The sequence below is a fragment of the Fistularia commersonii genome, chromosome 12, assembly GCF_037954325.1.
Source record: "Fistularia commersonii isolate RoL2024-O1a breed Wild chromosome 12, RoL_Fcom_v1.0, whole genome shotgun sequence".
Classification (NCBI taxonomy): domain Eukaryota; kingdom Metazoa; phylum Chordata; class Actinopteri; order Syngnathiformes; family Fistulariidae; genus Fistularia; species Fistularia commersonii.
The window spans coordinates 14,626,380-14,649,122 of NC_141295.1; the positions used below are offsets into that span (position 1 = coordinate 14,626,380).

At 41.2% G+C, this 22,743-nt stretch overlaps 1 protein-coding gene across 1 annotated transcript in view; it reads left to right on the plus strand.

Annotated features, from left to right (window-relative positions):
* cntln (centlein, centrosomal protein) overlaps window positions 1-19,192 on the plus strand; it is an 82,559-nt gene extending 63,367 nt beyond the window's left edge. The window contains exons 23-27 of the mRNA XM_086156195.1: window positions 886-1,023; window positions 1,695-1,880; window positions 5,873-6,070; window positions 9,364-9,438; window positions 18,498-19,192. Coding sequence (XP_086012321.1) covers window positions 886-1,023; window positions 1,695-1,880; window positions 5,873-6,070; window positions 9,364-9,438; window positions 18,498-18,608 — 708 coding nt within the window. The 3' untranslated portion in view covers window positions 18,609-19,192. The remainder of the gene's footprint in view (window positions 1-885; window positions 1,024-1,694; window positions 1,881-5,872; window positions 6,071-9,363; window positions 9,439-18,497) is intronic.
* The last annotated feature ends 3,551 nt before the right edge of the window (window positions 19,193-22,743 follow it).

Sequence of the window (22,743 nt, forward strand, 5' to 3'; positions counted from 1 at the left end):
GAATAACAACAAAAATGGCATTAAATGAAATTGAATAAAGCAAAAAATTCCCATGCAGTACGAAGCAGCTCATGAAAACGGTATAAATTACAGGTCATCTAGTTTCTCCTGCCCAGTAAAATGTTTGTGGTACCAATTTAAGCTTTTCATTTCAGAATGTATTTGATTACTATATTTATCTACATTTTAAGCTGTTCACATTTGGAGCCTCAACCTACACTAAACCAAAGAATTTTGATTGGGAGACTTTAGGACCCAGTTTCAACCACAGTATAGACAACTGGGATTTCTGTGTCCTGGAATGATATTGATCACAAAGGCATTTTTCAAGCAAAATAGATGGTCCTATCTGACATTGAAGATTTAAAATTAGTTATGTAGCATGTTCAGCAGTCTGTTTTAATAAAATTTAGACAGTACGCTGATTTGTGAGAAATAGAAAGATATCTTTTACATTTCCCCCTCCATATGTCTTTGTTTGCTCATGGACTGCAGGAAATCTTATGGGAGAGATATGAGACACTCTGCTGGCAACTGCCTTTTTATCATCCACATATCTGTGGCCCCGTTTTTGCTCGTCACAGATGTACAAGCAAAATCAAAAACATACTTGTTTTATTTTCTCCAAGTCTTGCCTGAAAATCAGCTTTTTAATCTACAAAAAGCATTTTTGTTCACCCATAGTGGTATTTGCCCAGGTAACAGCTTTGTGTGCACCAGACATCTCTATTTCGGTATTTATGTTTGCATTTTTTCTTGCTATTCAGAAACGGTTCTTAAATTTCGACGTAATTTCATTTACACTAACATTTACTCAATGATGCTTTGCTGTAAATCAAACCTCCCTGCTTCCCCTTTGTTATACTTTTTTTTTCTTTTATACAGGTTAAGTCTTCATCTGAGGAAGCAACAAGCAAGAAGGCCCTCATAGAATCTCTAAAGAGGAGATTGAGTGTTGCAAACACAGAGAAAGGCCAGTATGAGGCCTCCTGTACGAAACTGAATGAGGACCTGGAAAAAAAGGTAAGACACCGCTTCTCTTCCAACTCATGGTGCCGCTCAGGGGCATTGGTATATATTTTACATTTGTTCATACATTTTTGAAAACAACAGTTTAAGACATTTTGCGATGAAAATTTAATATGGTTAATGATTACTAGAAATTTCCCCTTTGTGTGTTTCAATGTCATTACTAAGCATACTTTCCATTGTATTATATTGTTTTGTATGTATATGATAAAGAAGGAAAACCTAAAATATTTAAGAACTTAGAATTGCAGCCCTCCATCTTTAATTCTAACGGAATCATTCAACCAGGTAGAATATTTTCCACCTGCCTTCTTATATCCTGAAAATATGGAAAGAACCATCACCTTTGAGTTATTATTTTTTTCATTCAACTTGTTCAATCTGATTTGATTAGCAGAGATTTGATTGATTTGAATCAGATACATATTTCAAAATGTAATACTTGTTTTTCGATTTTCCATATGTATTAAAGGCCGTAGCCTTCTGTCCTATATGAAAAAAATGTCAAAATCCAACTGAAACATTCTGAAAAAACTTCTACCCTGTAGATTTTGGTTTTCAAAATGAGACAATATAATGTTTCACTCATACAGATTGGCGTACAACTTTTACTGAAACAGAACCATTTCGACTGAATATTTCTTGACTGTTGTTTTGCTTTACAGAAGCAGCAGATCCATATCTTACAAACTAAAGTGGGAGCTGGTGAAGAAGCTCTGGAGGAGCTGAAACGCACAACAACAGAGAGATTCGAGGGTTTGACCGAACAGAGTTCTCAAACCTTGGAGAGGCTTCGGAGTCAGCTGCTCCATTCTCACTCCCAGCTGGACCAGCTTCATTCTTTTATCAGGGTAAATATAATACATCAGGATCGGGGCTACCAAGACCATGAGTCTAAAATTGTTTGTTCCTTAATTCTTTACAATGATATTGCATTTATCTCCAACTTGTTAAATTAAACATTAGCGTCTTGAGCTTTCTAATTGAGAAAAATTGAAGAAGCACCCGTGCCAAACACAAGGCCTCCAGGGATCAGACATGATTTGGAGTTATTCAACTTTACTCTAACCCTAAAATACACAGTAGTCAACATTGTCATGTGCGCTGTGCAGCTGTTCATTAATACAGTCATAACATGAATGAACGGATTGATAAAGTACTGGAGCAGCACATTGAGGGCTTAAGCCGGTTCCCCTGCTTCATTCTAGAGACTTAACTGTTCAGGGAGTTGGCAGATCTGTGCAACACATACATGCGCAAGCTAATATAAACAGGACAGCAGGCACTGTTTCACCAACTAGCAAAGAATGTCCGTTGTAGATGCGGTGTAAGTATATTTGTTTTTTTAATTTTTGTGGGTGTTTGTAATGTTTCATGCACAGCCACAAAGTATTTTCATTAGATTTAAAATATACCACTACCCTGATTGCCTTTTTTTCCTTCTTAATTTATATGGTTCTATCTTAGACAGAAATGTTTAAACATATTTGTTACTCGTTACTAGATCTGATTGGAAAGCGACCCAGACCCACGGTAAAATACACCGGGCACCCCATCTGGCCCTGGGAAGCCTTTAGGATCGACTAAAAATGCCTCAGGGATGGGGCTAATCCGACATTGCTTTGCCTGCGGTTGTCACAACGTGGTGTCACATAAGTGGCAGCAAACTAACCACATGTCAAAATGCAAGTGCATTTTCATCACAGTGCAGAGGGATACAGTCCATCACCATTGGAAAGTGTATCCCTGAAAAGAATAGGCAGATGTGTCTTTGTTTAATCCATCACCTTGACGTGTGTTTGTGTCTTTGCTGGCCCATGTGTGTCTGGCGGAGGCTGATAAAGGCTGTCCCTGAACTCCGTTTTCCTAACACCTGTCTATCAAAGGAGGAAGGGGCTTGGCCGAGATAGTGGTGATTATGTATTTGTGAACGCACATAAGTCTGGAGGTAAGCCGTGGAGAACAGTGGCAGTTTCCGATCGCTTCGTTGAAACATTTCTTGTCCTTGTCCTGGCTGTATGCAACTGGGGGTCATTTCACATTTTTATATTTTATCTCCTTTTTTTTCTGCTAAGATACCTATTCCTCCAGCAAAGATGCAAATATGTGAAACTCAGATGCATCCTAAAAACAGAAATTGTGTTATTTGTTTAAGCGCTGAAACTGGAGTCGGTATTTGTATTACTCTTTCGCTCCGTTCCCATAACCTTAGGCTGATGGGGCCATTGTGTTGTTGTTGAGGATTCACATCGTTGTTTGCCTGCCCCTGGCTCCTGTGATCCCCTATAAGAACACCAAGCCCTTTGATTGGACTGCCTTATGTCCGGAGGAGATTTACTCTTGTCATGTATTGATCAGGACCGGAGGGCTGTGCATCTGTGTGTATAGATGGGGCCGTGTGTCTTTATGAGCTTGTGTTGTTGTTTTTTTTTTTTTTTTTGTTTGTTTTGTTCTTTGTGCCTGTATGTGTGTGATTGTGGATTTTTTTTTTTTTCTTTTTTTTATTTATTGTGCACAAGCAAACCCTTTTGGCCCCTGCACACGCCCCAGGCTGTAAGCACTGCTGTTGAACTGCTAAACAGTGGCCCTGTGTGAAGTGACCGCTTCACAACACACATTCACACATATTAGGTTGCTCTCTAGCTTCGACCAGTGCTTGTCATTTATATTGAAAATATATGTAGCTTTTTTTCCCCTGGTTGGGGAGCTTACAGCATACAGTTTCAGAGGTATGGAAAATATAGCACCTGTTTTTAATGTCACAGTATATTTACTTGTGATTATCTGTTATTTCTCTCATGAGAGTGTTCTGCAAAAGGTGCTGGCGTGATTAATCATCACGATGCTCTTTGTCGACTTTGAAAGATAAATATCTCTTATTAAACCCAGTAAAACATAATCAAATTGATTTTTTTTTCCGACTTAATGCTCGTTTTACTTGGACTATCCCTTTGTTTCCTCATGTGTGAAAAGGCTTGGAAAGAGATGGCTATTATAAAGGATGTCCTTTTAGCTGCCCATTTGATCCCCATCTCTTTATCCGTAATCCTTGTCCTGTCTGTGAGAACTGTTAACAAGTACATACAGGCACACACACTCATACACCCTTCTGCGGTGTATGAATACGTTGTGTGCTCTTATTTCTATTCAGGCTTGAGATTAATAAACCTCTTGATATCTTTCTGGATTATTTCCCATACAGGCTTTTGATCAGTTTGATAGAACCTTTGACTAGATACAGTGAATATCTGTTTGGCCATAAATAAGAGAATGGCATCACCAAGTGTTTGTTAATGAGAGATTTGTTCCTAAAGGGTAAACATCGCTCGCAGACGAGCAAAAACCTTGAAGTCATTTTTGTTTAGCAGGAATAGGGGAATGGTTTTGATTTTGTCTGAACGCTGTTCTTCAATATGACACCTACACAGAAGTCAGAGGCCACGTGTTGGTACCGCAGTGCTGCGTGGCTATTTTAGATTTAATTGTGTGAATCGGATCACTCGACTGTTATCCGGATGAAGACTAAATAAGCCTCACAGTAAAGGCATGAAAAAAAAACATAAAAAAATAACATGCCCAAACTGCAATGAGTCAATTTATGTACCTACTGTTTTTCATTATTTTAATTGGCATGCTATTAGTTTATGATACTGTTGTGGTGTGTTGTTTTTTTTGTGTGTGTTTTGTTTTTTTACATGTCTCATTTGAATTCTGAATCGTCTGACCTCTGCTTGCCGTTGTATATCCAATCTTGATAACAGACAAATAACAACTCTGCACGCTGTCAGCTGTAAACCCCCAACCACTCACTCAGGGCCGTCCTGTGAGAACCACTACAGGCTTGCTAACTGCACCTGGTGCACCTGTGTGAAATTAGGAGAGAGGAACGGAGATGTTTGCCACTATTCAAACTGATTCACCCATGATTACCCTTGTTACATTCTTTTTTTTGTTTGTTTTTTTTTATTCTATCTTACGTCTCTTAACTTTGTGTGCAAATGCGTGTACAAATTCACAGCCACACAACTACTTACTTACTTGCTGGGGAACATTGTCTATCCAAGAGCCAAGTTTTTGTTTGTTTGTCTGTTTTGCTTTTTTGTGTACTGGAAGTTCTCCTGTCTCCAGCTTCCCTCATCTGACCATCTATTCCAAGGTCAGCTTTTCAGCAGGCTTACAAGGGAATGATACAGAAGATTATTGCCTCGATCAATAAGCAGAAAATGAAGCAAAAGGGAGTTTACTTTATTGACTCGCTCGTTTACAGTGGCAGTTTTTACATTTAATTGTCTCTCTGTATTTAGAGCAAACTCCCATTTAGTGCCTGACAACAGTGCCATCCCAGGCCATCTTCGTTTCGCTTTGCCATACACTCGGGCACCATTTGAAACCGCCCCTCGTAGCTTAATTATTAACAGTGTTATGCTGCTCTGTTGTGCTGTGAGACATTCAGAAAGCAAATAAATAAATGAATGGCTGTATTTTCAGTAGCTCTATGTCTCTCTCTCCCTCTCTGATGCATGATTCTCTGTCTGTGGAGATTTTAGCAAAACTTGGGGTTTGTTTGATATCAAAGCTGTGTTCCCGCAGCTTTCAATCGACAGGGCAACAAACCCTTAGGTCCACATCTCTACAAGGGAACGTGAGGCAAAACCGAAGAGAATCTGAGTGTGTCAAACTCAATATTCCTCCATAATGTACTAGGTCTCTCTGGCACATGCTTGATCAATTTCATTTATTCATCTGCCAAGCAGAGCTATCCCATCCCTCTTGCTTTACTATATCCATTTCATCATCTTCTATTTTTTTTTTTTTTAAATTCCTCTTTCACCTCCCCCTCCAGGACCTGGCCAGTGAAATACTTTTAGACGTTCAAGAGGTCAAGCAGCACTTGATGAAGAGGAGAAGGTTGAAGCAGGCTAACGCTGTGGCAGCAAAGGGCACCATCTCAGCCAAGTCCATGATCAAGGCCAAGTCCATAGCTGCCTCTATCCTCAATATGTCAGAGAATGATCTCGCAAACTTATTGGACACTGACCAGGTAAGGCCATGGGACTATGGATGATCGTTTGACACATCCGCTAACTGGAGACTGTGCCCAAAGCAATCTGCATACCTATAATGGATTTTCTGTGCTGTGAAATGTCTAAATGCCCTAAAAGTTTTCCACAGTGTTGAACTTAGTGATTGCACCATAGAAATAGGGAAAATGCCGTCTCCTCTTTATTGACTTATTGCTTTTGGGTATTTTCGTCACTTGAGACTAAATGGGTTCTGTTAACCTTCATATATCCGTTGGGATTACATAGTATAGACTAGTTCTGGGGATTAAATATTAAATAAATCCTTGTTTCATCACATCTTTTTGTATGGAAAATGTTTAACCTGGCTGGAAATCTTTGTGTGTTGTTTCTTATTGATGGGCCTGTAGACAAAGGTGAGCGAAGGGTAACACCAGCCAATTTTTCATCACGGTAAACCACAAAGAAAGCCACTCCTTAAAATGTGTGTGTTTAATGCACCCTCGAAGAATTTGGAACCTTCTTTGAAAATTGCGGTCCTTGCTTTTAAAAGGAGAATTGGAACCTAAGCATCACTGCCATCTAGAACTATCCGCTGGCAAAAGTGTTATCATACACTCTTTCAAGTTGGTAGACCCCCTGCCCACCATAGATCATACCCAACTATGTCAGCAATTAGCAGCTCCACGTTACAATCAAGCTCCAATCTCTAGAGACTTCCTCCCATCTATCACAAGATGAGAGTGGGTGCAGCGGGTACTTACTCACACTTGAAACCAATTTTAGCCCTTCGCAGCTCAGCTCCACCCAGTAGACGACAGGGAACGGTTTCTCACTTGACAAAAAGTTCCCTTCATCCGAGGTGAAAGCTTGGTGGTTAAAAAATACTGTCCTCATCTCTTGTTTTCTCCACTGAAATAATGGTGGTTTATAGCTAGCTGTTTGGCACCTTAGCACAGAGTGGTTTGAGTGTTTTTGTCTGTTTTGCTGCTTTGGTGTATGGATGTGTTACAGACAAAACAAAATAAAATTAAAACCCAACTATATATATATATATATACACACACACATATGTGTGTGGGGGGGATATATATATATTTGTGTGTGTGTGTGTACACACATATAAATATATATATATATATATATATATATATATATAATATATGAGTGTATATATGTGTGTGTATATATATATACACACACAGATATATACACACACACACACACACATATATATATATATATATATATATATATATATATACAACCACACACACCCTGGTTCAGTGTTTTTATGTCTTATGTGTAAATGGTACTACCTAATTTACACATATTTCAGATGTACAGTTATTTGTTATACTTTTTTAAGAAAAACAATTCAAATGTTGTGAAACTGAAGCAAAAATTGTTGAATATTGTTTTTATATAAATTGATCCTGCTTTAAACATATACAGAAATAGGAAGCCATAGCAACACCTGTTGCTTACCTTTTTGAGCAACTATGAGTAAAGAATTTAATATAATCCTGTGTCTTAAAACATGAAAGTGAAACAATAGTTTTGAGTTTGTGTTTTTATGGAGTCATTTAAATGAAGTGTATGTAAGTCAGATTTTGTTGAATTATTAATTTAATGCTTTTCTATAAAATATGTCCATTTGGAGCTTTAACTGATTTACATTTCTAAAGATTTCTTTACCAGGAACTACGTCGCACTAATTAATAAATGGTGATCTCTGTTATGAATGTATTTATGACACCATGTTCATTTCCAATATCTTAGCACGGTTTATAATGAGACGTTGGTTGACGTATAGATTGAGTATGCGTAAGAATGAAATTACAATGCATTGTTTTGAAACGCTTCTTATTCCATTCAATGTAAGGCAACTCTGTGGAGGATTCCATTGGATATACCGTATTTCTGTGTGATTGCTGCTTTTAAATTATTTAGTGAATAGATCCACCTTGCAGTCTGAACAGCCACATTTAAACTGAGGAGCATGATTTCTATTTAGTAGCATCTTATCAATGGCCTGGAAACATGTGTCAGAAGAAATAAGATGAAAAGATATGTTTTGGCCTCCAAGACTCTGTCATGAAAAGATTTGGCAGTTATTCCAAGGCCTCCCTCCTCATTCTCATTCTCTCCTTCACTAATATCACACATTTCATGTGCTCTTCCAACTTCTCAATTACTAAAGAACAAATCACTAATTAGGGTTATGCTGAAATTAGCCTTGCCTGGTGCAGTCACAAAGGATCACACGTACAGTTCCAGGAAGTCTGGAAAGATCAGGGGGAAACACATTTGTCAACCCCTGTAGAACTTGGGATTGGATCCATGCAGAGTTGTTAATGCATATTGTTGCACTTATTTCTGCAATAAGTCTCAAGTGCTCACTTTCACCCCATTTGCCTGACTTAAACCGGGGCTCGGTTTAATGCCTTTTTATTTGCCGTGAATATTACCAGTGCAAGTATTCTCCTTCTGCTTTCTGAAGGAGCTTGCATTTGTCAACAAAAAAATTCTTTACCACAACTAATTATTAGAGCCATGGCCGGTGCACAGAAAATGGAGACTTGCCCTCCATAGTAATCACAAAAACAAGCAATTAAACAGCTTCAGCAAATGTTTCACAGATTAGGTTTAGCATTTGCACTGCCCAATCCAGCTCATTTAACAGATAATTCAAAACAACTGACAATTGCCACACTGTCTTTTCCTCTAGGCTGTGATATTCATTCATTACAATGCCGAGTCTGACTTATGTAAAATGTGTTTATTCATTTACTCGGTACATTTGTATTTGAGTATATTTAGAATACATGCTTAAAAGGATAGTGAGTTAAGCATGAAGAATAAAAAGTTTGAATGAAGGTTTGTGGAAAGTTCTGCCATCAACGTGTCATGGTGGAAAATACAATGCTCATCACACCATAAGTAGCAACACATGGACCTTGCTGTGAAGAGGGTGGCCATCACTGCTCAAGTTCTCATGGACATACAGTCGCACTGCCCCCCTTTACCATTATCATTATCAAGGTTACCACTCTGTAAGGTCATTATACATGTGAGGTATGCAAAACATACGTTGGTGTCTACTGAGTATTCAAAGAGGGAATATCAAGGTCCTGCCTCAAAAGGCTTCAGTTGTATCCTTGAGCACGAGACTTGCAGTAACCTTAGTGTTGTGATATCAATGTCTTGAGTCTCACTTTCCACAATAAATACAAACAATGTAATGCATTCCCAGTCCAAATTATTGTTAGATTATAACTTTTTATTTGTTTGTTTGTCCATTTTTTTTCAGGGCACCCACACCTGCTCCAGAAGTCTTGGAAACCAGGAGTGGCTCCAGCATCTAAACCACTTGCTCCAGCAGAAGGTAAGACTAATAATTAAGACAAATAATTGCCCCTCAGTTTTTTGGGTTTTCTGGGAAACTTGGAAAAATTACGATTATTTTAAGAAGGCGACAGTATGATACTCAGCCACTGTAGCAACCAAACAAAGGCCTCTTACCAGGTTGAGATCAATAGAGCTATCTTGTCTGTTGGAGCCAAAGGTTGTGAAATAGGAGAAATTTATATTTCAAGAAATTAAGGGGAATTGTCAGGAAAAAATAATATTTTTTTTTCACAAAACTGTGACTCAGAAATGTGTTTAAAAATATTTTTTTAAACATGACCAGAATTGACTTTAACTGGAATTCCAGTCAATGCAAGTATCTATGTTTATACAGAAAAACTTAATGATTGCTCAGTTAGTCATAGTTCATAATGTTGCAAATGATAGTAAATAAGCTCTGTAACTCTTCCTCCTTTCATAGCAGGTCATTCAAGAAAAGCTAGAACGTTTTTTGTTTCTGTTTGAAATAAATTTAACTGAATCGAGTTTATCTTATAAAAATGACAGTGATGCCAAGATAAAATATAGAAAAGAACTATATATTTATCTATATATATCTATAGATATATACATATATATCTATTGATGGATATCTTGATTTTGTGGGTCTTTATTTTTACATTCACTTATCTGTGAATGCTCTGCTGGAGCTTTACTCCAGTGATGTCAACGTCCGTTCACTGTGAAATGTGTATGATTGAGAGTGTCGAGTGCGAGTGTGTGTGCCTCGTCTGTGTTCTTGTCAGTGGCTGCCGAAGGCACTCATGCGTCGCCTCCGCACCACGACACACAGCAGGCACTGTTCTCTTGTTCCCCAGATCTTCTTCTGACCTTTCCACCTTCCTCTCCCCCTCCCACACTATCACACACACAACGCTCTCCTGAATCCATGTTTTTCCCTTCTAGCTGGACAGCTCTCAGTCCCTGTTCTGTCTATCTCTGCCATCCTGTACTGTCCCACATCTCTCCCTCTCTCTCTCTCTCTCTCTCTCTCTCTCTCTCTCTCTCTCTCTCTCTCTCTCTCTGGCTCAGACCCCGAGGCAGCTTGTTAGTGGGGAACTAAATATTGATTTGGCGGGCCTGTCGATGCCGGGAGAATGAGCTAGTGTTCACCAGAGACCTCGGCACCGGCAGCCTGCTATCGACGTTTTCCGTGGGCAGAACAGGGGTGATGGGGGGAGGGGGGGCTGGAACTGCTGTTGGGAGTGGAGGAGGAGTAGAGGAGTGGAGTATGACAAGACTGAGACTCGCCCTCAGGTCCCTTTGGGGACTGCTGGGACCATCGCAGTCGACCCCCTCACCGCAACCGACTTTTTCTATCCCCCTTTCAAGTCCATTGCGTACTGTTTTTCACTTATTTATTTATTTTGAAAATTTCTCTGTCTTTTTTCCTTCCTGGTTATTAATGGCACAGCGTTTTTCCCTTTTTTTTTCCACGGGAAGGTAATCTTTTAATCTTTTATTCCACCTTTGTTGCTTTTTTATTTTTTTGCCCATTTATTTTGAGTTTGATGTGATACGTCATTGACTAAAGGGAAAGGCCCGATGCACGTTTAGCCCGTTCTGCTATTCCGTTCTGAAACAAACAAATGGAGATGCCTATGAACCATGTGTTGCTGAGAAGCTCGGCAAGGCGAAACACTTCAAGAAATCCCATATACTGTTCTCTCACGGCCCCTACTTTATCATAGCTTATGAAAGGCTCATTAAACAGGACATCTGTGAGGCAGAATGGCCTGGCCTGTCACCCTGCCTGTGACACTAATGACATACTCCCCTAATAGTGATATGATTTTATCCCCGAGCTGCACTCACACGACTTCTGGAAGTAAGAAGGCATAGACAGAAATAGGCCTAGTGAGAGGAAAGATGAGAGATCCATGTCCTTAACTGTCTGGCTGTCACCAAGAGATCAGGATGTGCATGCATGTGTGTGTGTATCTCTGAGAATGACGCATATTTGTGTGTGTGTGTGTGTGCGCGCGGGCACCCATGTACAACCTCTCTACAGCCTCATCTTGTCACTGTCAGTGTCTAATAGATCTGCCAGTGGGACAGTACTTTATTATCTCAGTGGCCCTGTCAATAGGAAACCCATCATTCCCAGTATGTGTGTGTGTACATTTGTGTGTGCAAGCGTATGTGTGTGTCTTAAGTGTGCCTTTGCAAGGGTACATGTATGTGTCTGTGTTTCTGCGAGTGGACCACTGTTCGCCATCAGTGCCACATACTGTCACTTGTCGACATAACAAGAGAGACGTCGCAACTTGTTGTCAAATAGTTGAGGCACGTGTGTGTGTTTGCAGTGTTAAGTGTGTAGTATGCAGGCAGGGTGTTTTCAGTTACTGCTCCCTCAATGGCAACACTGTCTTGTAGCTTTGGGGAGTCCCCCCCGCACCTGCCCCACATGTCCACTGAAAACCAAATGAAGCATTGCATTCATTTCCTCAGTCCTCACTTCTGCCGGTGAGTTAATGAAATCAAACCCGACGCCTTTCAGTAGAGAGCCACCATAAGCAGCGCTCCATTGTCAGGATCAAGGGACGGTGCTATGTAATAATCATGAGCAGGCCAGGGGGTGTGCTGTATGGCTCCACCGCAACCCACCATGAATAATGCCAGCAGTGAAGATGGAGTGTCCATGTGGGCCATGGGGTCCAGGCACAAGCCCAGGGAAGCATTGATTTAATTGCCTTTGGTTTATTTGTGGAGTCCTAATTATTGACTGGAGGTAGAATTTAATGGGCCAAGTCTTTATGAAGACAGGGAAATGACTGGCTTCTGCTGCTGGCCAATAATGAAACACAGGACCATGTGCATGCAGGCGTGTGCACATGCACTTAAACACACACATTCCCCCCAGATCATTTTTCAGACTCATTTTGTACACACACACATGCCCATCTCAGGCCTCATGACAGCATAATAACATTTAAAAAGTCATTGACTCTGTTGATTTCTTTATGAGAGGACAGTGGGTTGGTTTACTGGTATGGGGTGGCGCTGAGGGCCTGCTAATATTTACCCTACAATCACACCCTGGGGAGATGTCCAAGCATCACTTCTTATCAGCCACTGAACTATAACAAGCAGGTGAACTACAGAGTCAGTGGCTGAGACAGGCCGGACCAATCTGGACTAGACCCGCTATAAAACATCACAGGGGTTTATAGATTGACAACGAGGCTGAAATTATACCTTCAACTTCACAATCCTATTGAACTTCAGGGAGGCCGTGCCGTAGCTCATTGATAAGAATAAATTGTATAATCTATTTAGATTCCTGTCACCTCTTGTCAAGGTGTCTTGACATACTAGCCCGTCCCCAGGGCATCGCGTCGTTGCCCATCCACATGAAGTAAGTCACGCGCCGCACTAATATACTGAAAAAGTTTTCTATTGTTGCAATTGCCGGCAGGGTTTTGTGTTTTGTGGCTCATTATGTGCCTGTAATGACAAGGAACAGCTCTGAGTCCTCACTTCTCTCTGAAGTAAAGTGACTCTAATTAAGTCTCATTTAATTATTGAACTAATTAAATCAGCCACTCGTTTTTTGTTTGTATGTGTGTGTGGAGGGAACTTGGGCTGATGCTTTGTACTGTAAATATGTCACTGGAACAATAGCAGGGACGAGGAGGGGTTCCCAAGAGGAGTATGTTTTTGGCTTTTTGTCTGCTAATACCGAGGGCTCAATGTGAGTTATTGGCCATATTCATAAGCAGCTTGTTTGTTCTTTCTCTTGTTGACGCCGTTACACTTGTGGTGTGTTTACCTAGCCAAGCAGCCGCGGTATTGCAAGCGGCACAATGTCGGAAGTTTGAGTAGTTGGAATAAGCCGCAAAAAGAAACCTGAAAGTCTTCTGTTTTGAAGCTTCAAGAAAACTTTCCATGTGACTGAGGAGAATTCTCTGAAGAAGACCCCAACAAATACCGTCTTTTCAAGGGCTCACTTCAATAACGGGGGTACAAATATTTTGGTTTGTACAATATATAAAGTGCCTGTATTCAAGTGTATTTTTTTATAAACTCAAAAATGGGTTTACTCGACAATGGAAAATAACTGTACATTAACTGAGAAGAATCTTTAATAAACTTTAGTTTGGGTTGTTTTTTTCATCAGGCTAAATAACTAGCCATCCATTGCTAGGTTATATCGGAGAAATAACGAGGGTGGTGTCTGGAAGTGACAACCTGACTGATTTTTATTTATTTTTTGTTGATAATTATGGGCAATGCATGGGATGTCATTTATTAATGCCATTTTTGAGCATGAATATGGTCACACAACTACAGGCCAAAAGACATGGTCAGGGAGAAGAAGAAGGCATATAGAAAAAGAAGCAAACAAGAAAGCCCTTAATTTTTGTAGAATTCAGTTAAACATAAAGCACAACGTCAATGAAATTTTACCACTGCATTTAACCCTCAATGGATGAGCAGTGGGCAGCCACATACAGTAGTAATGCCTGGGTGGCAGTTAGGGCTTCAGTGTGTTGCTCAACAACACTTTGACAGGCTGGAAGTAGTCGTTGAATCAAACCATGACACTGCTCCTGACACCTGAGCCACGCCGCTCCTATATACAGTTCAGAGTTGGTACTTAGTGAGGTGCTGACAAACTCTTGGGTCTCTCAAAGCAGGAAAGAGGGCTTGGGTTCAGGCCTCCTGGGGGAAGAATTGTTGTCCTCAACTGAAGGCCTGTCGGATGCCGTCTAGAACACTTTTCAGGCACAGGAGGCAGAGCCGGATCAAACTGCGTCCATTATTTTAGTTGGATGTATTATGGCAAATCTTAAAGAGACTTTCAGATGTTTTCTTGTGCATGTAGTTTATTTGGAGTTTGAAAAGTTTGCCTCGGAGGCATACGAGTCCTCGACAATCGTGGATGAAAACGTGTATGAACTCTTGACAAGTGCTGTCAGCAATATAATCTTATATAATGTTTTCAAAAGTAACCAGAATTTATGTAAAATGTCCTACTTCTAAAATTTGCATTTATATTTTCTTAAGAATGTCCTCAGCCTTTAATGATAAACCTTTTTTTTCCCATTTCATCTTCTTCCCTATATTTCTTTACATTCAGTTCCTATTTTTACCTCAAAATTATCATATTTCATTTGTCATTTGTCAATAAACACAGATATAGATATATCTGAGAAATTTGAACGGGAGCTCATGGAAGTCATTCTTCCATAATGTTAATGGAAGAATGTACTGTCTCTCACCAAGAGACTTTCTCTGCTTGGTTTAATGTCCCGAACCCCGTAGTAAGGACACAGTCCCCGGAGTTTAATCATTTTAACGCCCCCCTTGTCAAATATTGCATCGTGCCATAGGCACTGCCCCTTTTGTTGATCGCAGCCACGTCCCGGTGCGCCGAAATGAGCCGCACTGTTAAGTCCCGGGCGTGCGCTTGTTGCTGTGTTCCACCTAAAGGTTGCATCTCTTTTGTATGGATATCACCTTTCTATATTTAAACCCCAGTGGTGCCTGAATCACCTCATTTTCACACCTAATGAGTAGGAATCCGAAACAAAGACCCGGTGCTTTCCTGTGTTTAATCTAGGGTGTATTTAGGTCAGATCCCTAACAAATGCATGTTGCACGCTGAAATGATGTTTCCAAACAACGTATCAAGAAAAAGGAGAGATTTTTAATTACAGTATATGTGGCCCCAAGTGTCCAATTCCCTTTCATATCAGTCTCCTGTGGCCAAAAGGGGAGAAAAACGAGGGATCTGCTCCACTGCAGGGGTAGGTAATTATGAAGCATAGAGAGAGAGAGAATAGGATGCTTGGTGGTTCAGTGATTTTCTTACCTGAGCCCCTCTTTTGCAAATGTGACATATTCATTATCAGAGATAATCAAATGCAAGACTTTTTAGTATGATGCCTTTGTGATTAGGCTTTTTTTTTTTTTACCTATTTATCATGTTGTTGTTGTTGTTATTCCCCCGTTTGATAAATTTGATTTTCAAACAAAAGTGTGAAGATCAAAGATCAAAGAGGTTTTTTTCCTCCTCGGTGATAAAAACTACTGTAACTACTTCCTCCTCACCTTGAATAGTGGCCTAGATTGGAGACAGCACACAAGCCATGGACAGAGGTTTATAACCGTAAGTGTTTCGCCACATTGAAATAATCTCATCTGCCTTTATTGTGGAGTCTTAAGAATGGCTTTTTGGGCGAAACCTCTGAGTTACAATGTTACGATGAGGTTGGACATCTGATTTTTGACCACTATTATTACTTCTTACAGCACATTCAGTATTGCCAGTAAGGAAATACAGTACACCCGCTGTATGTTTCAGCTCTCGGTAAACCCCTATCACCTAACTCTTCAATGCATCAGATGATCAACAGTTTGACACAATCACCACAGGCGGTTGCAAATTGAGCCCTTGAAAATAATTGTACTAACTCATTCTGAGAGAGAACACAAAAGGGCCAGAATGATCGGTCTGTTAAAGATAGAAAAGTTGGTGTGTGAATGCCACTACCAGACAATGGTCACTGGAGTGCTGCAACTTTGAGCCGCTCCATGCCTTGAGGTGCGCCCCCGGGCTATAGAATCGCAATGTCATTTAATTGGCTCATAAAAACACCTTTTGCTTGCAGCCCCTGTCCTCATCCGCACACACACTCACGCCAAACACCAACCTGGGCTTGTCAGTTTCAGTGGCTTTGCATGTCAGTTCCCTTCTTAAACATGTTCATGAAATCATACCTAGACAAAAGATTTGCTCTGCAGGGCCTGTTACATAGTAATGGGCATGAGTTAGCATGGCTTAATGCTGCAGTAGCTATTTTAGTGTTGCCAAGGGGGACAGGACCTCTCGCAACACAACGGTTGTGTTGCTTAGTGCAGGTGCTGGTCGGGCTTGCTCTGCCAAAGGGGACAGGGGCCCGACTAAATCAAGTGTAGCATAACATTAATGCCAGTTCCTAACACTGCCTTAAGCAGCCCAGGGGATCCTGGAGAGCACCTGCATCACTGTGTACCTCCAACCATCCTGCAGGATATCAGGCAACAGCAAATAAAGCCAGTTAGATGAAATGGGTTGAAAGTCCCGCTCGTCCCATGCCGGTTCCTGATGCTGCCGAAGTGAGTCATCTTTTCTTTGTAGAAAATATCAGAACAAGAGGTTTTTGGGTGTTTTTGCTTATTTTTACTTTTTTATTTGCAAAAGCAAGTAGGATTGCACGTCAATCAAAATATCAAAATCCTCTTATTGCACACAATGGCATACTAAATGTGTAATAAACTTGCCATGCATATGTGGACATCTTCTGTTTTTTGATTTCTCTTGAATCAAAAGCAGATTGCCCTGTGTCTCTTGTGTTTTCAACCTTTGTGATAAAACATCTAAGAGATAAGTTTTATCTAGATCATGTTTACCTGTTGTTGTTTACCCATACTCCCATATCAGTTCTTTTAATGATCCTTGTCTCCCACTTTTTTTTTGTCCCATTGCGGCCCATGTAGTGGCTGCGTCTCTATTTTAGTGGGTTTGTTTGTCTAGTTAGTGGCTCTAAATGCAATTAGCTGATTAGGAAATTGTGCGTATAAGTGTGCGCCTATGCGGGTGTGTGTGAGACAGAGAGAGTGAACCCTCCCTTGGGGGCAGATGCGGAGGGAGATGTCTCAGCAGTTACTTCAGTGTTGTAGTTCTCTGTGGAATAGTGCTGCGTTTGATGCATCCAGTGCTGCTGGAACCGACTCCCACTGCACACATGCTGTAGTATGCACAAACACACACACACTCACACACACACACACACATACATTTCCCAGCACATCGGGTCTTGTGCTCAGTGCTCTTAATATTCTTTTTATTGAAAAAAGACAGCGGTTTCAAGGGTCAGGTAAGGCCTGCCTTTGTGTTTGTGAGCAGTTTAAAGCATGTTTGAAGTTCATATGTTACTTTTTGAGGGATTTTTTTTTTCTTTTTTTCCAAATGTATTGATAAATGATTTGATCCAAACTGATCCAACTCCTTTATGTGTTGTGCGTCCATTTAAATCACTTCAAAGATGATACCTTATGTTCCCTGGTGCCGTTGAGTTTGTTGCAGCATCTCAGACTTGTGTCAGCTCATGTAGGGCTCAATATCTCGTGTTTTCACATTCTCTTTTAAGAGATAAAACGTGCAAGATTTTATGATATCGAAGTCACTATTTTCAGCTTTGCCAGTCTCACTTCTCATCTCCTGCCATGTGATTTGTAAAATTGCTTAGGGAATTAATTTGTTTCCCTTCCTTTAAAACGGCATACTTGAAGAAATATTTACTTTGAGTCATAAAGTATGAATTCCTCCCTTTGATCAGGCGCCCTAATGACCATGAAATCCTTGTGTGGATTCAGACAAAAAATTAAAATAAGCCAGTCTCTGCGAAAAAGCGTTGCTGTCATTTCCGTTTTTGTATTCCACGTTTTTGCATCTTTCCATAACAACCTCTGTGAACACCTTTAGATAGTTCCGTCAGAAAAACTTTCATCATTTAGTGTCCATCAGCTTCCATATTCTTACTTTCCCTACATTGATTCAGTCCATTAAATCTGCAACAATAGTGTTATTGTCCCTAGTGATGCCAGTGCTGTTTTAATTATGCCTCCAGGCTTGTCTGCTGAAAAGTGATGAACTTAAGCCTCTGGGCAAAGTGTTGTGTGTCTTCTGTCCTGCCAAAAAAAAGGAAAAAAAAAAAGGCAATGGTTGCAAATTCGCAGTTAATCCCAAGGAGTCGCACATTATCACTGACTGAGAAAAGACATTAGAAAGTACAGTGTGCTGCCGTGAAGCAGATTCCCCAGATCGCCTTGTCGAAAACTGTCCCTCAAAAGTTTTGCAAGTCCTCAAGCGCCATCTGAGGTTCTCTTGTTTCACTCGCAAAACAGCAAATAAACTCTGAAAAGCCGCCAGGTGTCAGAAATCCAACTTTTTTTTTTAATGGAGGTGCTTGTGTGTTTTCCTCATTTTCTCTAACCCTGTCTTTCACTGCCCCCACATCCTTTTTCTATCTTTCCCCTCCCCTGCAGATCCCCTCTGCCGACCAGCTAATGGAGGCTGTGCGTGTGAAGATGAAGGAGAGGAAAGTGCTGACAGAAGAGCTGGCCACGCTTGCAACACCAGTCAGCGAAAATGCCTGACTCCCTGGGCTGAGGCTGGGAAAACTGTCATCCTCTTCTTTTTCTCTCTCCCTTCCCTCACCCTCCCCAGTTCTTACTCAGTGGGAGCCGGGCTGAGCCAAGCTGAGCCGGAGCAGCAGAACCAATATTTGTGAGAAAAGCGCTGTCGACTCACTCTGGGCCACTGGCTCATCGCAGCAGCCAAGCTTTTGTAAATGAGCCCTCGACATCTGTGTTAGTGCTCAGTGTGCTATGTCTATCAGAGAGGGCCTTTTTAGCGCCAAGCTAATTTACAATACAGCCACTCTCTCCCAGTCTGCACACACACCCGGGGTATGATGTGGACGCTTGCACTAATTTTTGAAGTTTTCTTTTTAATCTTTTTTTCTTTACTTCTCCCCCCAGTTTTATTTTTTAGCACCTCGGGGACTGTGGGCTGCAGGGACTTGACTTAGCAATGTCAGGTCCAACGCTTTGAGAAAGTCATCACAGAGGAATCCATCCATTTTTTGCGCTTGAAATTCCAGTACGCTCGGAGATCTCATTGAGCAATTCGAACCTGATTTATTTTATTTATCAAAAGCAATACATATATTTATGTTTGTTTTTACAATTATTCTCAGGTAGTCATACCAAATATATATGTTAACATGAAAATAAATAATTTCATTTCACTAATTTGCTTTGTTGATGTTTTAAATCATTGTTTTGTTATTTCCTTGTCTAGTAACAGTTATGAATGTTGTTCCAAGGTCTCAGTATGTATCAGGGACTGAGACTGGTCTTGGGACAGCAGGGTTCTTGAGCCTCTTTTGATTGACAGCTGACTGTTGGCATGGTGTCAGTCTTTAACAAGGGACCCCTACTGTTGACATCATTAACAAGAGTCCACATGAGCATACTCATCCACACACACACACTCACATCTCTGTGGAGCACCATGAAGTGGTGCATCCTTGACATAGCTACTGTGAGCCTCTTTTATCTGTTTCTCTTTTCCAGCCTCTCTTCTGATTCATTTTGAATATTAAACGACGAACCTGGTCTCCCTTGTCCTTGAGCTGGCATTCTACACAAGAGACCACACGCTCCATTCAAATCATCTCTTTCCCCTTTATTTTTATTATTTTATTTTTTTTTTTTACCTTTCCTAGTTTTTGGTTTCCTCTTCACTGTTTTTTCCCCCTTAATTTTCTTTTTCTGATGAATAATTAACGTTATAAAGAATCCTCCATTCAAGAATTAAAAAGAAATAATTCCACTTTTTAATCCCCCCTCCTTTCTCAAATATATGCTAATGACGTCGTTTTCCTTTATCTTTTTATAATAAAGGATTAGGCCAGGACTGTCTCTCGCTGCAACTCGGGGACCAATTTAGCAGGGATCCAGGAGAGACAAACCCTGGTGGTTAATTACCATTCATTAACATAGTTTGCATCTTTTTTTCCTCCAATACCCAGGAGCCGGCTATTGTCAATATTTGTCCCATATAAATTCCAGCATTTTTTTTCCCTCTGACTTCACTGTCCTCCAGCGTAGTGCATCTAATGACAAACATTAATAACTCGGAGAAATCCGGTGGCACAGAGGGTATGAAGGAGCAAAGCATCAGTGCCGTGCAAATTATCTGGGAGCCCCCCCACTCCCCCCACCCACCCACCCGCACCCCTTGGTGTCTGACTGTCTCTATTTTGCTCTCTCCCTTTTAACGTGTAATGCCTAGTCAACATGTTTGCTTGCGGAGCCCCTGCCATCCGGCCTTGGCTGACACACTCAAGCTATTTCTGTGACATATTCAAATGCGAGCCCCCCTCAGCCGGTACTCCCGTGGGTTTAATTAACCTGGCCTTGCCTCTGACACTCCCCGAGTGAAGATGTTAAAGTGATCTTGAGAACACCCTTCACCCCCAACAGATCCACACACACGTGGCATTGTCTTACACATGCACGAGACAAGATGCCTTTTTTGTATAGGAATGGCGCACCGTAAACTTTTTCTTCTCTTTCACTCTCTTTGTCTTTCACTTATCTGTATAGCTCTCATTAAAGGAGGAAGGGTCCTGTGGGAATCGCTTTAATCGGTACTTCCAAATACGAACTTTTCTTCCCATCTTTCTTCATTCATTCCAACACGCTAAACTCTTGTCATTTTATCGCCTTCTTTTAGCCTGACTTCTTCTAAAATCCAACTTTCTTATGTTCCTTTTCTTCCCGCTGAATCCTGCAGGAGATTGTTCCTGGAGGGGGTAGAGGAGGTCCAGGTCACAGGCTGACTTAAGGGTCAATCAATGCTTCTTCTATGTGTGTGTACGTGTTGCATGTTTGTCCCAAGGCTTCTCTGCTGTACTTTTAAGTTTCTTCAGTCTGGTGTGAGTGCGTGCCATTTAGAAGGGAAGACGGGTAGCCCATAGTGCCTGAAACAGTCAAGAGCACAAACAGAATTTCTCTAGCCTCAAACTGATGCACAATTAGTCCTTCTAGATCTTGTCAGCCAGCTGTGTAGTGCATAGAAAATAGCCTCTGGTGATTCCCCTTACTTCACTGACACAGTTTTACACCCTGACTACTCCTGCCAACACACTAGTCTGCTTTGATATTGCCGCCACAGACATTTGGCACTGTCTTAAATAACAAGGTGCCTGTGACATACAGCCAAATATGTTTTTGACAAATGTATAATGCAGCATGTTTACGGTTGATTGTGTTGATCCTCTTGCGTGCAGACCGATGGGGAAAAGGCTCAGAAACAAACAGGAAGATTTGGTGTGTTTATGACGAGAAAAGTATATGAGCCGCGTTATTCGGGAATGGTAATTACTACAAATGACTTCTCAACGCGTTAAGGCTCCTTTTCACTGTATAGGATGACGCAAGAAGAAGCGGAATAAAAAAAATATCACACGCCCAATGCACATGTGATATGTATACAACCTCATTGATCTTCGCTTGCCTAAGTCCCTTATCCTCCCATACTGCACTCTAGACATGAAACGGCTGCAGATTATGAGTGGATGCAGGCGCTGTAGGAAACTAGGGAGTGGATGGAAAGGCCAGGGGACTTAAGCCATGTTTTGATGCTGTGTGATAAAGCAGAGGCATAGGGAATGAGAGAGTGAAAGAATGTCTTTATATAGACACACATCCTTGACCTCTCTTTTTGGATTTTTTTTTTTTTTTTTCTTCCTCCCGTCGCCTCACCTCTTGTCTTGTCCGTCGTAACCGAGCTGTTCCTGGGTTTTTATTGTTCTCTGACACTCGCTCTTTCTCTGTCCCCACGGACAGTCCTAAGCCTTGCTCATGGCAGCCGTCTCTCTAAAGCCATGGCCTGAGCTCCCGGGGAGAAAAAAAGGGAATGAGAGACGGGTTGATCTGGTCTCTAATCCACCTTCTCTTACAGCGTAGGAGGGAAGCTGCAGTCCTCAACATCTCTTCACAGAGAAGAAACTCTTTGGTATGTCTCTGCGGGAACCCTCAGGTGTCCTTGTGACTAATCGGGGATGGAGCCAAATAGTGCTGTAACGGTCAAACTCAAACTTGGATGCGCTGTACTTTCGGCAGATAATGCTTGAAAATATGCCGCGCTCGAAGCGGGGGATTTTTGAATCAGACTCTTAAAGGGGGAATATTAGTTTTCCCTCATCTCGCAATGAAATGGCAGACATTCTTTGTTTTCTGCTCCAGCATAAATATGAGCATCTTAGTCTGGGGTGTATCGCTCCTCAAAGCACCTCTCCACCTTGACTAACTTTCCCAAGCATTCATTAGAGGACTGGCTAAAGTTTGGAGGGCTTGAAGCGGCCTGGTAGATTACCCCCTGTAAAGTAGTACACCTCAGGTAATCATACTAATGAATTCAAGCCCACCTATCCACCCCCATTTCCTCTCTCCATCTCCCTTTTCTCACTTTTTTCCCTTTCCTCCACAGTGGCGGGTCGGCGCAAGAAGTGCCAAACAACAAAGAAGTGTTTGTTTGCATAATATTAGCACTGCATGCTCACACGCAGTGGCGGGAGCCTGACTGCAGGACTGACTGGAGGCTTCCCATGAACACAGGTGGAGCAGGGGCGAGCATCACTGGGACCAATTAGAGCAGAGCACAGGTATATTAGCATGTTTGAGTGGAGTTGGATGGATTGAGGATCGGTTTGGCTTTACA